The sequence below is a fragment of the Lepidochelys olivacea genome, assembly GCF_965140295.1.
Source record: "Lepidochelys olivacea isolate rLepOli2 genome assembly, chromosome: 1".
Lineage (NCBI taxonomy): Eukaryota > Metazoa > Chordata > Testudines > Cheloniidae > Lepidochelys > Lepidochelys olivacea.
The window spans coordinates 340525023-340538962 of NC_140411.1; the positions used below are offsets into that span (position 1 = coordinate 340525023).

Below are 13940 nucleotides of genomic sequence, written 5' to 3' on the forward strand. Positions count from 1 at the left end.
TGCTAACCCTTAAGTGTCTGTTATTAAGTGGTTAGGCAAATTCCACTCCAAACACACAGCATGGATACAGGTACCGTTAAAAATAGCTCTCTCTAGTCAACATAAGAGTATGCTGTGCTTTAAAGAATGCACTGTATCTACATGGATTAGATCAAAGCATTAAAATGCAGACAGCTGCATCACATTTCCAAGCCTTCCTCTACATAATATGCAAAAGTGACAATAGGCTGCTGGCAAGAATTAGTTCTTACACAGGGGCCTTGTGTACATTGAGAATTTAAGCTTCTCCCCCAAACGCGAGCAGCGGTACAGTTTCACAGTTGCAGCACGGGGGTAGACAGTTTGCAGTTGTGTTTAAGCGACCACGTCAGCCAGACTGGCTCTGAGCAGCGAGCATATGCTAGAGTTAGTTCAACTGTTTGCACATGCTATTGTTTTTCTGTGTTTGTCTGAAGTCCATAGAGATCTCTCATCCAAAGGTTGCACCTGGTAACTGGATGGAGTTTAGACACCTAGAGATATGGAGGGCCCTTTTCTTGTAACCAGCTGGGGAAAAAAAATAATAATCTCAAGCAATACTTTCGCTTTGAATCCTCTGAAGCCCCGCAAAGCAAAAGTGACGCTGACTCCCTGTGTTATGTATCTGGATAAACAAACTCATTAATGCAGATAAAGGTAAGTTCTTCGAAACCTTTGAACTGAATGATCGGTCTACCTTGTAGTGGCTAAAGAGTGCGATGCCAGCTGAAAAGCAGGTAGGGGTAACTTATATTTGCTGAGAGATGTTAAGATGTAGTGATGAAATGTTTTAACAGCGTGGACCATAAGGGAAGTCTAACATGCTGTCAGGGCTTCTCTCTCTCTCTCCCCCTGCCCACCCCTCCCCAAAAAACTCCACACCTTTACAAACAGCACATGTAAGGTAAGTACTATTTATCCTCGCTTTGTAAATGAGGAAGCAAAGACAAGAAGTTTAAGTGACTGGCTTAAAGGACACAAAAGGAATTGGCGTTGCCTGGGAGGAAGAGCATTGCTGAAGGCAGTGGCAGGCAACCTGTGGCCCATCAGGGTAATCTGCTGGCAGGCCGCCAGACAGTTCATTTACATTTGCACAGCCACCCGCAGCTCCCAGTGGCCATGGTTTGCCGTTCCTGGACAATGGGAGCTGCAACTTGTCCTTAGTTGTTAGCTGCTTTATCTGCTATGCCAACCATGTAACAACATCTATTTAATATTGATGTCATTTAAGAGACTTGTCACACTAGAATTAATCTTTCCTACTGCATATGGATAAAAAAGCCACACAAACTACACAGCATGGCCTACTGAAAAGGCATGAATGTCTTCCTGAGCTTGGTCAGCTGAGAGATGCATGACACTGGTGGAAGTCCTCCATCAATAGCCAGCTTGTTATCCCTGCTGGGTTTGGTACAAAAAAAAAAACAACAAAAAACAAAAAACCCCTCCTCTTGTTACATACAGGAAACACCACAACAGCAGAGGATTCCAACCCTATCATGTAGGCATATGGCATGCTGATGCCCACTTAGATGAAGGTCATTCAAGAGGTGGCCCACGTCACTTCTTGATGCTGAGGAGTAGACAGGTGATGATGTGAACACCTGTTGTGTTTCATTTCCCAAAACCTGCCACTGACTTTGGGGGCCCAGCCTGAGACCTGCCGCTGTGGATGCTCAGTGCTTTTGAGAGACAGACATTGCCTGTGTCATTCCCTTCTCAGTGGCAATGACTGCATGGCTAGCGTGTGAGACCTCTCCCCCCGCTTCAGGGGAACTAACCACATGGCCCCACTCTTTGCACCTAAGGCCCTGTTCCTGCCCCCCATCCACTGGAGCCCCAAGTGCCCACCATGCCTCCCCTCCCAGCCACCCCCCAGCGCCAGGCCACCAGCTGGGTGGCAGCAGAACTGAGCTCCTGCAGACTTGGGCACCAGCATGGGGGAAGAGGATGCAGTATGGGCGGGGCCAGGGCTGGTCTTTGGGAAGGTTTAGCCTCCCCGGTCCTGTTATACCCACCACCCATGAATGAATCATTGACTCAAGTGTGAAAGGACCCCATCACTTCCCTGGCCCCTCCAGCAACAATGCTTGAATAGTGAAGTGAACAGTCTGAGTCAGTCATTCTAATTGGAGGATGCAAGGCTCATGCCTCACACTCAGCGATTACTCATGTGCCATTTTAATGGCCACACACATGCATTTATATGAAGACAACTGTGTTTATGGTGATGTATTCATTACACACCAAATTATATTACGGCTGAGTGAGCGGCAGAGCCTTTATGCAGCTAGTGACAACTAAGGGCCTAATCTAATAGGAAACCGAACACAAGAGATGTCTACAATCAAGCACTAAGCACTACCTTACTAATGGTTATTCTCAAAGCTGCCCCGCTTTGGGAAGAGGGTAAACATCTCCAATTTCTTTTGTTCAAAGGACTTGTCTGTGTCTGGAACGAGTCAATGGTGATTCCAAATCCGTGGTGGTAAAATGCATGCGAACAGAATAGGGAAGTTTACAACGTGATTTGATCTAGCAACGTAGTCTTGGTTATTCCAGCTTTGTGAAGGAAATAAAATAAGGCATTCCACAAGCTATGGCCTGCGTCATAGGCAGAAAGTCATACTAAAGTCATAGGCAGAAAGTCATAGGAGCAAAATGGTTACTTTCGGCCTTAACATTTATGTAGCGCTATAATCAAAATCAATAATACAGGACTCAAGTCAGTTGAGCTTAACATTTAAAAAAACAAAAACGAACTACACGATGCAAAGAAAGCTAAGGTAGGTCAGGTCATTTAGCTAGACTGAGCACTTACCAAGGTAAAATTTCTGCACCTAGAGTTGCTGCTTCGACTCTCCAAGCTCCCACTTCTTTCAAAGCTCTCGAGTCTGCACTTTGGTGAGATTTCAGATGCCATTTCTGAAAAGTCCAACATCAAATTTCTAGGCATCCCACCCAAAAGAAAGATCGTTCCAAAGCAAGTTTGTTAGGCAGTGTAGAAAGTGGTCAATGCCTTATGTGCAGCTGCTCACCACGTTCATCTCTGAAAGTAGAAGAGAATTGTGTTGTTAGTTTAGGTTTGATTTTTAATCTATTTAAATGGCAAGGAGGGTAAACTGAAGATCTCGAAGTCTGTAATCAGGAAAAATCTTTTAATCACTTTGCAGGAGACCAGGGTATTTCCATCAACCAACTACATCTTAAAGTGCAGTTCTAATCTAAAAGGGGACTTTAAAACACATGGAATAGAGGGGCTACATGTCCATCTCAGTGACTTCCAGATCAGATGGGCTCTGTTTATCAGTGTGGACGTTACATAACTACCATACATAACTCGGTCTGGGATCTGACAATCAGGCTGGGTTTTCTGTTATTAGTATTATCACACATCACTACTACTGGTAATGACAGGTTTCAGAGTAACAGCCGTGTTAGTCTGCATTCGCAAAAAGAAAAGGAGTACTTGTGGCACCTTAGAGACTAACCAATTTATTTGAGCATGAGCTTTCGTGAGCTACAGCTCACTTCATGCATCCGATGAAGTGAGCTGTAGCTCACGAAAGCTCATGCTCAAATAAATTGGTTAGTCTCTAAGGTGCCACAAGTACTCCTTTTCTTTTTGCGACTACTGGTAATGAGATTCTGCATGCCAAATTATTAAGCCTTCAGTGACCTCTGTGCAACCCCATTACCGCCAATGGGCTTGATGGGAACAATTTTTTTTTATTAAGATGCATAAGAGGAATGAAATCCAGTTCCATCTCTTAGCTCTGCAGGGTTGACTCATTTGTCACTCATGTGAACAGATCCAATCTCGATTACATTCAAGGAACCCATCTGTGGAATAAGCAGGTACCATTTTTATAGTCACATTTCAGAGTGAAATTGCACTTTAAACCTTAAAGCGCCTCTGGCTCTAACTCAATTTCATTCACTGTCATGCAGAAAGATGTTTATTCCTTTGGAGAAACCAAGCTTATTGGAATAAAAACCCAATAAACAAGTATTTACTGATGCATAAGAGCTTTCAAACAATCACAGGTTTCAGTTCCGCAGTATCTGGCTGATAAGCATTAGAACTAGTTGTAATGTTTTGAAGGAAGCGAACCCCTTTGCCCCAGTGTTTTCTTCAGTCCCAGACATTAACGTGAAGATAAGAGCATCCTCTCGAGACAGTGCTCACTAACAGCATGAGACACTTCCCCACCCTACCTGCCAATCTCCTCTCAAACATCCAGAGGCATCGACTAGCATGATGTACTGAGAAGTAACACCACGCACTTTTCTGATGCACTGTCTTTTTCCACTACACGTTTCCCAGTCACAGGCAATATTTAAATATTCGGGAGAGCAGTGTTTCCCAAACGTGGGACGCCGCTGGTGCAGGGAAAGCCCCTGGCGGGCCGGTTTGTTTACCTGCCGCGTCTGCAGGTTCGGCTGATCGCTGCTCCCACTGGCTGCGGTTCGTGGCCCCTGGGGGCTGCAGGAAGCAGCAGCCAGTAAGTCCCTCAGCCCACGCCGCTTCCCGCAGCCCCCATTGGCTTGGAGCAGGGAACCGCAGCCAGTGGGAGCCGCGATCGGCCAAACCTGCAGACGCGGCAGGGAAACAAACCGGAGCGGCCCACCAGGGGCTTTCCCCGCACAAGTGGTCCCAAGTTTGGGAAACACTGCTGTAGAGTGGTAGCAATTCCTCAGTACACTGGGGTCATGGGCTGGTGTTTAGTGCCACCAGCCATCACATTTGCTACGTTAGAGCCCAGGGGACCATTGAGAATGGGGTCCTACTGTGCCGGGCTCAGTACAAACAAAAAATGAGACAGTCCCTGACCCGAAGAACTTACAGTCTCATAATTTGACTCCTTAGGGGCAACACAAGTGGGAGGTGGGGTTCCCTATTTGCATTTCCAGTTCAACTGGATTATTTCTCCTGTCTCACCCCACCTCCACCCCACCTCTCAGAAACCACTGACTATTTTTGCTTCTTAAGTCAGCTGATTGGCATGTCACATCAGTGCAACAGCATCTATCGATACTCCGTAACAATTCCATTCTCCTGGTCACTTCATCCTGGCAGAATGCTATGATATACTAAAAAGGGATGTATGAATGTCGTCTTAGCTGTGCCATCACTCCAATATTTGTCTTCTGGGAAGACTCCCATACAACGTAGCTAGGCTGCAATCCAGCAAATTCTAGGAATACAATCCAAAGTAAACTGAGCCGTGGATTTCCACCCCACTGAACCATGCTAAAATAGGAAAGAGCTGCTCTTGCAAGCAACAATAAATCTAACAGTTATGATTTCCTCTGGAAACTTTAATAAAAGCCACCTATCCATTGGAATGAACACTACCTACTTGGCCCTCTTCTTGTGCCCACCTCTTGCTGTAATTTGCAAGAGTAAGTAAGTATAGTAACACCTATGTAAGTACATGCCCAGAATTACTGTTTCATACATGTATACTATGAAAACTATGGCAAAGGTTACGAGGCAGGCACATTTGTAATACTGCTGCAGCTGCCAGTGTTCTCATTTCTGCTTCTGCAGGCACTAGAGATATGCAATGGCAGAAGGATGTCAAATTCAAACAAGCAGCATGAAGGAAGAATGCATCCTGTGTTATTACCTGGATTCCTCAGCTTTATCTTCAGAGTAAGCACTGGGACACAGCACTAGACTGTTCACATGGCAGCAGCATTTGGTGAAAGGTAACACCACTATGGGTTAAAAGCTTGGCTTTGCTGAAGTTCATTGGGGAACTCTCATTGACTTCAATAGGGCAAGGATTTAATCCACGGTCTTTAAAGACACTGCTTACAAGTAAGGGAGGTCGTCAAAGGCACAAATGCCCAACTCTTACCACAACTCCATGAAAGCGGAATGCTTACCTCCCATTTGTGCCTTTCAATATCTCCTTGTAACGCTCATGTAGGAATCTTGGGTTGAATGTACTGAAACACCACATTTGTTCCCTAGTGTCTTTCAGTGAGCCCCAGGTTTTTTTTAAGGTTTGGTGTCCTAACCCTAAAGCTTCTTGCTGAACTTTTCACACATATACCCCCAATTTTCACAATGGTGCCCCATTTGTGACAACAGGTCACCAAGTTCATTGTCTATCTAAGAATTTTCATGGCTCACATTACCAGGGCATCTTACCAAAGATCGCCTCCACAAGTTTAAACAAACCTAACCTAACCAGGTGGAGGAGGGAGAACTATTTGACCCAAGAGTCCTGTCCTGCTCCCACTGAAGTCAACTGCAAAACTGCAAGGGGGTCCAGGACTGAGCCCTCAGTGGGGTACTCTTTGCACCTGAAAAAGAACACTCAGATCCAATGCTAATAAGAACTCTGTGTAACAACAGTAGTGAGCAGCTTCACTTCCAACAACTCCATGTTATAATTCATACTGCATTCCAGGCTCAAAAGGGCTTCATCAAGCTCCAAGGAATGATTAAACTACAGAGAAGAAGAAATCTTCACCCTCTTGAACCCAACAACTGGCAGCATGTGTTATGGTAGCCATTATTCCTCTCTCTTGTAGGCCCTGGCTACCCTATAGATTTTGCTCATGCGAGGAAAGTTTGTGAGCCAGGTTTATCAGTTAGTATGTTCAGCTGCTGATGTGGGCAGGGCAGAAGGGTATTTTTTTAAAATTGTCTTAGATTTGATCTTTTAGGTTATGTTTAACAGAATTATGGCCCAATTATGGCACCTAACCAGGGAGTTAGAAGAGATTCCTAACTGAGTAGGAAATGTAATTCAGACAGAGGTCTTTAGCAAAGCGATAATCCAAAATGGCAATTTATTGATAAATTTGGTGCTACACAGCTTTGGCCTAGGCTAGAGGGCAGTGCAAGTGGGTATTGTAGAGGCACTAGACTGGGACTCAGGAGACCTGAGTTCAACACTCAGCTCTACCACAGACTGTGTGTGATCTTGGACAAGTCATTTAGTCTCTCTGGGCCTCATATCCACATCTATAAAAGAAGGATAACACTGCCTTTCTCCTCACCTGGCCTCCACTGTGTGTGTCAGTCTATTTAGACTTTATGCTTGTCAGGGCAGGGATTGTCTCCTGCTATGTGTTTGTACAGTGCCTAGCACCCTGGAGCCTGATCTCGACTGAGGCCTCCAAACATTACTATAATACTAGTATAAATTTACAGACAAATTCCCTTCTTGGACTTGAATAATGCAGAAGTCTCCCCATGTCTTTGTATGTCCCCATCACTAGCAAGAGATAGAGATTTTATGACTGTAGCCATCTCTATTCTAACCTCCTAATGAGCTTCAAAACAACCCAGCCCAACCCAACCGCCCCCCCCAATGGTATGGTCCAACAGGATTGTCAAGGTAACCAGACAGGCTCAAAATAAAATAAATCCTCAGAGAGATGAAACAGCAGGTTAGTAGGAAGCTGCTCTTCTTGACCTTCAAAATGCATTAAAAATGGAAGCTGTTCACAACAGGATTTATTTCTTGTCTACACAACACACTCATGGACACATTGCAGGTGTTTAAATGCAATGCCCTTACTAGAATCAATTGTGGTAGACTGTCCCCATCACTCATCAGTGGCCCAAATATTGCACTTCAGGCCAGCAGCAAAAAAGTACATCTGACAGCACTGACAGTTTTCCTAAGAGCAAATTCCAAGTCCCCAATAACAGTGTTCTAATTTTTACTTTAGGGTTATTTGAAAGCCTCACAATTCTTACATTTAACTGCAACTAACCATGTTCAGTCAGTGGAGGGGATTTCATCAATAATATTTTGTAACTGGCACTGATCATTTTAATCTGAGTTCAGTTTTAATCTTCCCAAGATTCAAAGACTCAGCAGACAGACTACAGAAAATTGCTGTAGATTAAGGAGTGGTCTTTCATTCCAGGAAGCCAAATTTTTAGAGCCTGTGGACTCAGATTATTCCTCTACCTTGTTTCCAGTTTAGCAACAAGAAGATACAGAATTTTTATACTAGGGGAGCTAAGTGATGTACTTGGTAGCAAACCACAAAAGCAATTTCGTTTGAGAGCTTAATAGGCAAGATTGATCCTTCCAAAATGGAAAGCATCCAAATGCAGAGAGCACCATTCCACTTACAGGACCAGCAAGATATATTGAAGGAAATATGGTCATGATTCTCGGAAAGTTATTAAAATTTTAAAAAACAAAATGTTGCTGAACTGTCCCCCTCCTTGTACTATATATAAATGTTTTGGAGATAAACAAAGAAATTAAATTTCCCACCAAGTCAGGATAGTATTCTAGACCCCTGCAGAGTTCTAAGCCCAAATTCTGTTCCTATTCTTTAAGGAAAAGAGCACCATATACAAATCATTTTAAGAGTACAATTGGAATACCCCCAAAACCCCACAATATATTTCCAGTAAAACTATTTTGGTGAAGAATGACAGCCAAGTCCCTGACCTGCATGTGTCCACACACGCACACACCATTTAGCTCAATGGCACTTCTTCTATATCTACATGAATAAGCGTGTGCAAGGTTATGGCCTGATCTGCAGCTCAGTGAAATTAATGAAAAGACTCCCATTTCCTTCAATGGGCTTTGGATCAGCCCCTTAGGGTAGGCTGGGGTTGAAGGCTACCAAAACAAATCTAATCTCAAAAGTCTAAACAAGATTTGATCAGGCAGCATGACAAAACCAAATCATTTTATGACCTGTTTCAGTCACAGCCATGTTTAAATCAGAAGAGTGCATGTTTGCTTTGATGATGTGGATGGCTCTATGCACAGGGATGGAAGATGCATACTGACTGTGGTTGCCTTCCTTAGCTCCTCTGGTGTCCACACAAGAGATTAAATCCTTGAATTTTAGAAGAACACCACACTCTCCTACTCTGGTGATAAAATGAATAAGGAGACAGAGGCATCCCAGATAAAGGTAAAGAGAAAACAGCAATGGTATCTGGACAGAATGAAAAAGTTATGGCTATGTCTACACTGGGGACATGTATAATAAGAGTGTTAATTTAGACCTTCTCTACATTAGGAAAAAGGTCTAACACCCACTGGGGTGCTGAAACAATTTTTATAATGGGGTCCCGAGAGCCACTGAACCAAACTGTAAATCCTGGACATGATGGAATCCACTTCAAGATGGGGGGGGGGGGGGCAGCTGCACCCCTAGTTCCAGCACCTAAGCTAACACCATGCACTAATTGACGTGTTTTAATCCTAGCAGAGAAAGGGCAAGTTCTAGAAGCACCTCAATTTAGTTGCCCCCTCTTCCCCAGGGTTCACCATGACCAGCTAAACCAATGGAAAACTAAATCTTGCCCTACCTATGCTAGGATTTTAAACTGTGTTAGGCATGTTTTTTAAACATGGTAGGGTATGTCTACACTAAGAAAAAGCTAACTCTGTTCAAGTAATATGTTTTATACAACTTGGCACCAAGTGGAGACAGGGATAGGTTGTATTTAAACACGGGTTACCTGAACCAGGTAATGTTTTAAAAGCATGACTAGGGGCACACTACGTGCAAAATAGTGGTGAACTTCATGCTAGTTAAAAGTGCGTTAATGCAAATATCAAAGGGCTTGTCTAGTGAACAATTAGACTGTGGCAAACTGGGATGTGGGTCTACACCGCACTAGTCTGCTGCTCAAATTAGAGCACTTTGATCTAGTCCTCTTTGAAGTGGGACTAACTGTTAATGCATTTCAGCAGGGTCCAAGTGGACAGACTGTAACCGGCTAGGGCGAGGTAGATTCACACCCCAGTTTGCCACAATCTCATTGTTAGGGCTCGTTTACAATACATTTTTCATCTGCACTGGGAAAGTGGGCTTAACCTAATTTTGGTCAGCCCCTCAGACAGGGTCAAATCAGATTATGACCAAGTAACCAAGAAATGCTCTAACCTACATACTACGGTGAATGCTGCTTCCTAAATACTCAAAGACAGACAGAAGTGGTAGTGCATAGCTTTTTATTAAAAATGCTCTTCTATCACGGCATGATCCCACCCACACAAACCAGGTGAGTAGAGTATTTAGCCAAAAAGACTGTTTTAGCTGTTCTAAAAACACAGCTGTTAGGCGCCGTAAGCTTACGGTTGGTATACAGTGAAAACTAATATCAGCCTAGCTGTGTCAGTCAGGGGTATGAAAAGAATCCACACCCCCTAATGACACAGCTATGCTAACAAACCCCCAGCACAGATGCAGCTGTGCAGACAGAAGTGTTTCTGTCAGTGTAGCTAACATTTGGGATGTGGTGTTCATGCACTGGCAGAAAAAAAATCCTTCTATTGGCACACGTTGCATCTACATTAGGCGGCTCTGCTGGTATAGGCTCTGTGGCATAGACAGCTTTAGACTGCAAGATCCCCCATGGGAGAAACCAGGATTTCGTTGGCCCAGGGTTGAAAGACACTACATATGCCGACGGGAGGAGTTCTCCCATCAGCATAGATAATCCACCTACCCAAGAAGCGCTAGGTAGGAAGGTAGGTATTGACCTAGCGCTGTCTACACGAGAGATTAGGTCAGCTTAATGACACTATTCGGAGGTATGGATTTTTCAGACCTCTGAGCAACATAGTTGGGTCAACCTAACTTTTTAGTGTAGGCCAGGCCTTTCACTTAACTCAATGACGTTTGTCAGCCTTTAGCACGGTAACTTTTGAACACTGCACCCGATCCATTAAAAAAAAAAAAAAGAGTCACAGGGAACATTCTAGGCATCAATGACCAGAACATTACTGATTCCCCCCCACAAAAAAATCAAATAAAAAAAACCAAGGGGAAATGGGAGACAGAGAGCCCTTGTCATCCAATTAGCACAGCCACAGCTTCAAGCATCCCTTCAATTGTCTATAGATCAAATAACTGGTTGATGGCATCCATTAATGCCTTCCAGCGTAATACCTTTACCTCATCTATGTTCATTCTCCCAATAGAGGAGGAGTATTTGTGGCACCTTAGAGACAAACAAATGCGCTGTAGCTCACGAAAGCTTATGCTCAAATAAATTTGTTTGTCTCTAAGGTGTCACAAATCCTCCTTTTCTTTTTGTGAATACAGACTAACACGGCTGCTACTCTGAAATCTCCCAGTAGAGTTTAACATGTTGACCTCTTGAATGGTTTCTCTCCCAGACAGACAAGAATGGATGGAACCGGAAAGGGGTATGCACACAGCACCTGATGTGGAGGAAAGTGGAGAAAGGGAGACAGACAGAGCCCCTGGCATGGAGGAATGGGGTGCACAGAGAACCTCGGGCAGGGGGAGATTGAGGGACCCGAAGTGGGGGGAAATCCCACACAGTATCTGGCAGGGGGAGTTTGGGGGAAGAGATGCAAGGACCCTTTGGTGTGTGCAATGAGCTTGGCGTACAGAAGCAACAAAGCATGTGACCCCTGTAGATAAATCTCTGCATTAGCATCTTCGCATAAAACTTTCATATGACTTTGTATTATACCTCTTCATACAACCTTGTATTGAGTCTATCCACATGTGACCTCTGTTTTCATGCAACTTTGTGTCAAGTCCTTTGGTATATGGGAACTTTGTATCAAGTCCTTATACAGAAACTTTGTATTGAGCCTTGGTATAATGTTATAGCCCCTAAGGATAGTTAAGGTAGAAGAAAAGTGTCTTTTTGCTAGGAGTAGAATAAGATCTCCCGCCTTTTAATCACTTGCCCTGTTGAATGAATGAGGTGAGAATGAGCACAGTGTGCAAGGCAAGCACCTCCAGACAGCTGCAACCTTTGGAGACGGGATGGAAGCCAAACTCAAGAACAATAAAAAGTGGGCCTATTGAAGAAGATCAGACATATTGACGGCCTTGGGAGTTAGAAGCGAGCACCTTCTTTTAAAAATACCCTCTTTGAAAATAAGTGTGGTAGCATTAAGACAACACCCAGAAGGAAGCGGCACAGGTGACTAACTGAAACAGATACAGATTTTGAATCTGGTACAGATTTGCACGAGAGGGAACTGCTAAAAATGTGAGGTGTCTTGCAGGGGACCCTGGGTCTCATCTTGTCCGGATTGATGCTCCGATGTTGATCGACAGAAGCCCGGCTCCACCCCTCCCCCATCTAACTCACCTGGCCAGTGAAATTAAGGGGAGCAACTAGTTGGTAACAATAACAAATAAATTGGTTAGTCTCTAAGGTGCCACAAATCCTCCTGTTCTTTTTGCGAATACAGACTAACACGGCTGCCACTCTGAAACCAATAACAAGACCGAGTGTGTTTGTGCGTGTCTGCGAGTGCCTGAGTGTAATCTATATCATATGCCCATGATGCAGCATTGATTGATACATGTATTACCAAAAAATGTGATGCTTTGCCTTATCACCCCTGAAAAGATCCTGTGTAGTACTTTAAGTACAACACCCTTTCATACAAGAACCTAGAATAATGAGGCTCTTCTGATCCTGACAAGGAACTCTGGGCGCTACCTTAATGTACATAACAGCAGTGCCAACCCTGAATAATCCAATATCAAGAACCAGCCCCCCCAAATTAATGACATTTTTTAAAAAATGCAATATGGGTTCTTTGTATTAAGTTTTTGGTTTCTGAGCCATTAAGATGCATTCAGGTCACATTTAAGCTTTTCTTTGCAATTGAGTGCTGGAAACTTCTTATTTTTGTAAATGAAAGCTGAGATTCTCACAGAACCACATTCATCTCCATGCTGGGCTTCAGAAACACCAAGCATCCTGAGATTTGTGATTAAAAAAAATCCACAGGAGTTGACAACACTATAATAATTAATCCTGTGTACATAAGGCCCTAAAACAGCCAGGCAAGTGAAGCACCAATTCAGCAAAGCACTTAATACATGTGCTTGAATCCAATTGACTTCACAGGGATTTCAAGCATGTGTCCTAGTGCTAAAATCAGAGCCTAAATTAAATGGAGAAAGGAGCCTAATTAAAAAAAAAAAAAAAGCAACTGTTAATTTGTGATTGCCTCTAACATACCTCTCCAAATAACAGTTAACTTCAGCATGTACAGTACTTTGTCATCTTGCTTTGTTTAATATCGATGGTTAAGGTTACATCTTTGACCAAATTAATCTCTCAGTCTGAGGATGCCAGCTCGATGTTGTCTTTATTTCTTAACTGGTCTTTCTGGATTTTCAAGAGCAGGCTATTTTTGTGGTTGTTGAAAGAAAACTTTTGAAAATATTTGCCAAACAATAGGAGACTGTTAAACCACCTAGTTCTAAGGCAAGGTAACCAAACCACCCCCAAGATGAGAAACCTTTACTGCATTCCATGCCATTACTGTTTTGGAAATATCACCCCAAGACCCTCAGGTAATAGCGCCCCAAGACCCTCAGGTGTTCAGAATGCGGTAAAATCCTGGTTACAGACTTAATCCTCACTTCAGCAGGAGTCAGGGGTGCTCAGCACCTTCTAGGTTAGGCACAGGTTCAAGAGAATTGATAAGAACAACGTTGAGAAGCGAGTTGGTTTGAGTCTTTGCCTTACTAGTTGTGAATAACTGCAGCTTTAACTTACAGAATCAATATGTTTTAGCCACATCATGCCATATGAAAGCACCTTTATCTACCCTAAGACAAACAAAACAACTGGGAAAGGCCTAGATGCAACATACCAGGTTAAACAACCAGAGAAAGATCTCTAAATAGTGCTGTTAGCTCCCATGAGTTTGCAGAAATAAAATCCCTCCCTACCACGCCTAAAAATAAAACCTCAGCCAGTGGCAAGCAGTTACTTTTCTTTAGATTAACTTCTTACAGGAGGATAAGGATAAGGCTCTCACTGCTCAGCTATGGTTGAGATTTGATGGCCTGTGACTACTTAAGGAAGAACTAGATACAACACCAATGGCTGTCTAGACCTATTTTATATTAGGTATTAAATACGCCATAGGACTAAAGTCTCCCAAGACTTTAAACAT

At 43.5% G+C, this 13940-nt stretch overlaps 1 protein-coding gene across 2 annotated transcripts in view; it reads right to left on the bottom strand.

Annotated features, from left to right (window-relative positions):
• The window catches only part of PROSER2 (proline and serine rich 2), a 31691-nt gene that overhangs the window by 13503 nt on the left and 4248 nt on the right, over positions 1-13940 (bottom strand). For both annotated transcript variants that reach the window (XM_084617455.1, XM_084617454.1), the window contains exon 2: positions 2840-3067. In XM_084617455.1, coding sequence (XP_084473581.1) covers positions 2840-2974 — 135 coding nt within the window. In that variant the 5' untranslated portion in view covers positions 2975-3067. The remainder of the gene's footprint in view (positions 1-2839; positions 3068-13940) is intronic.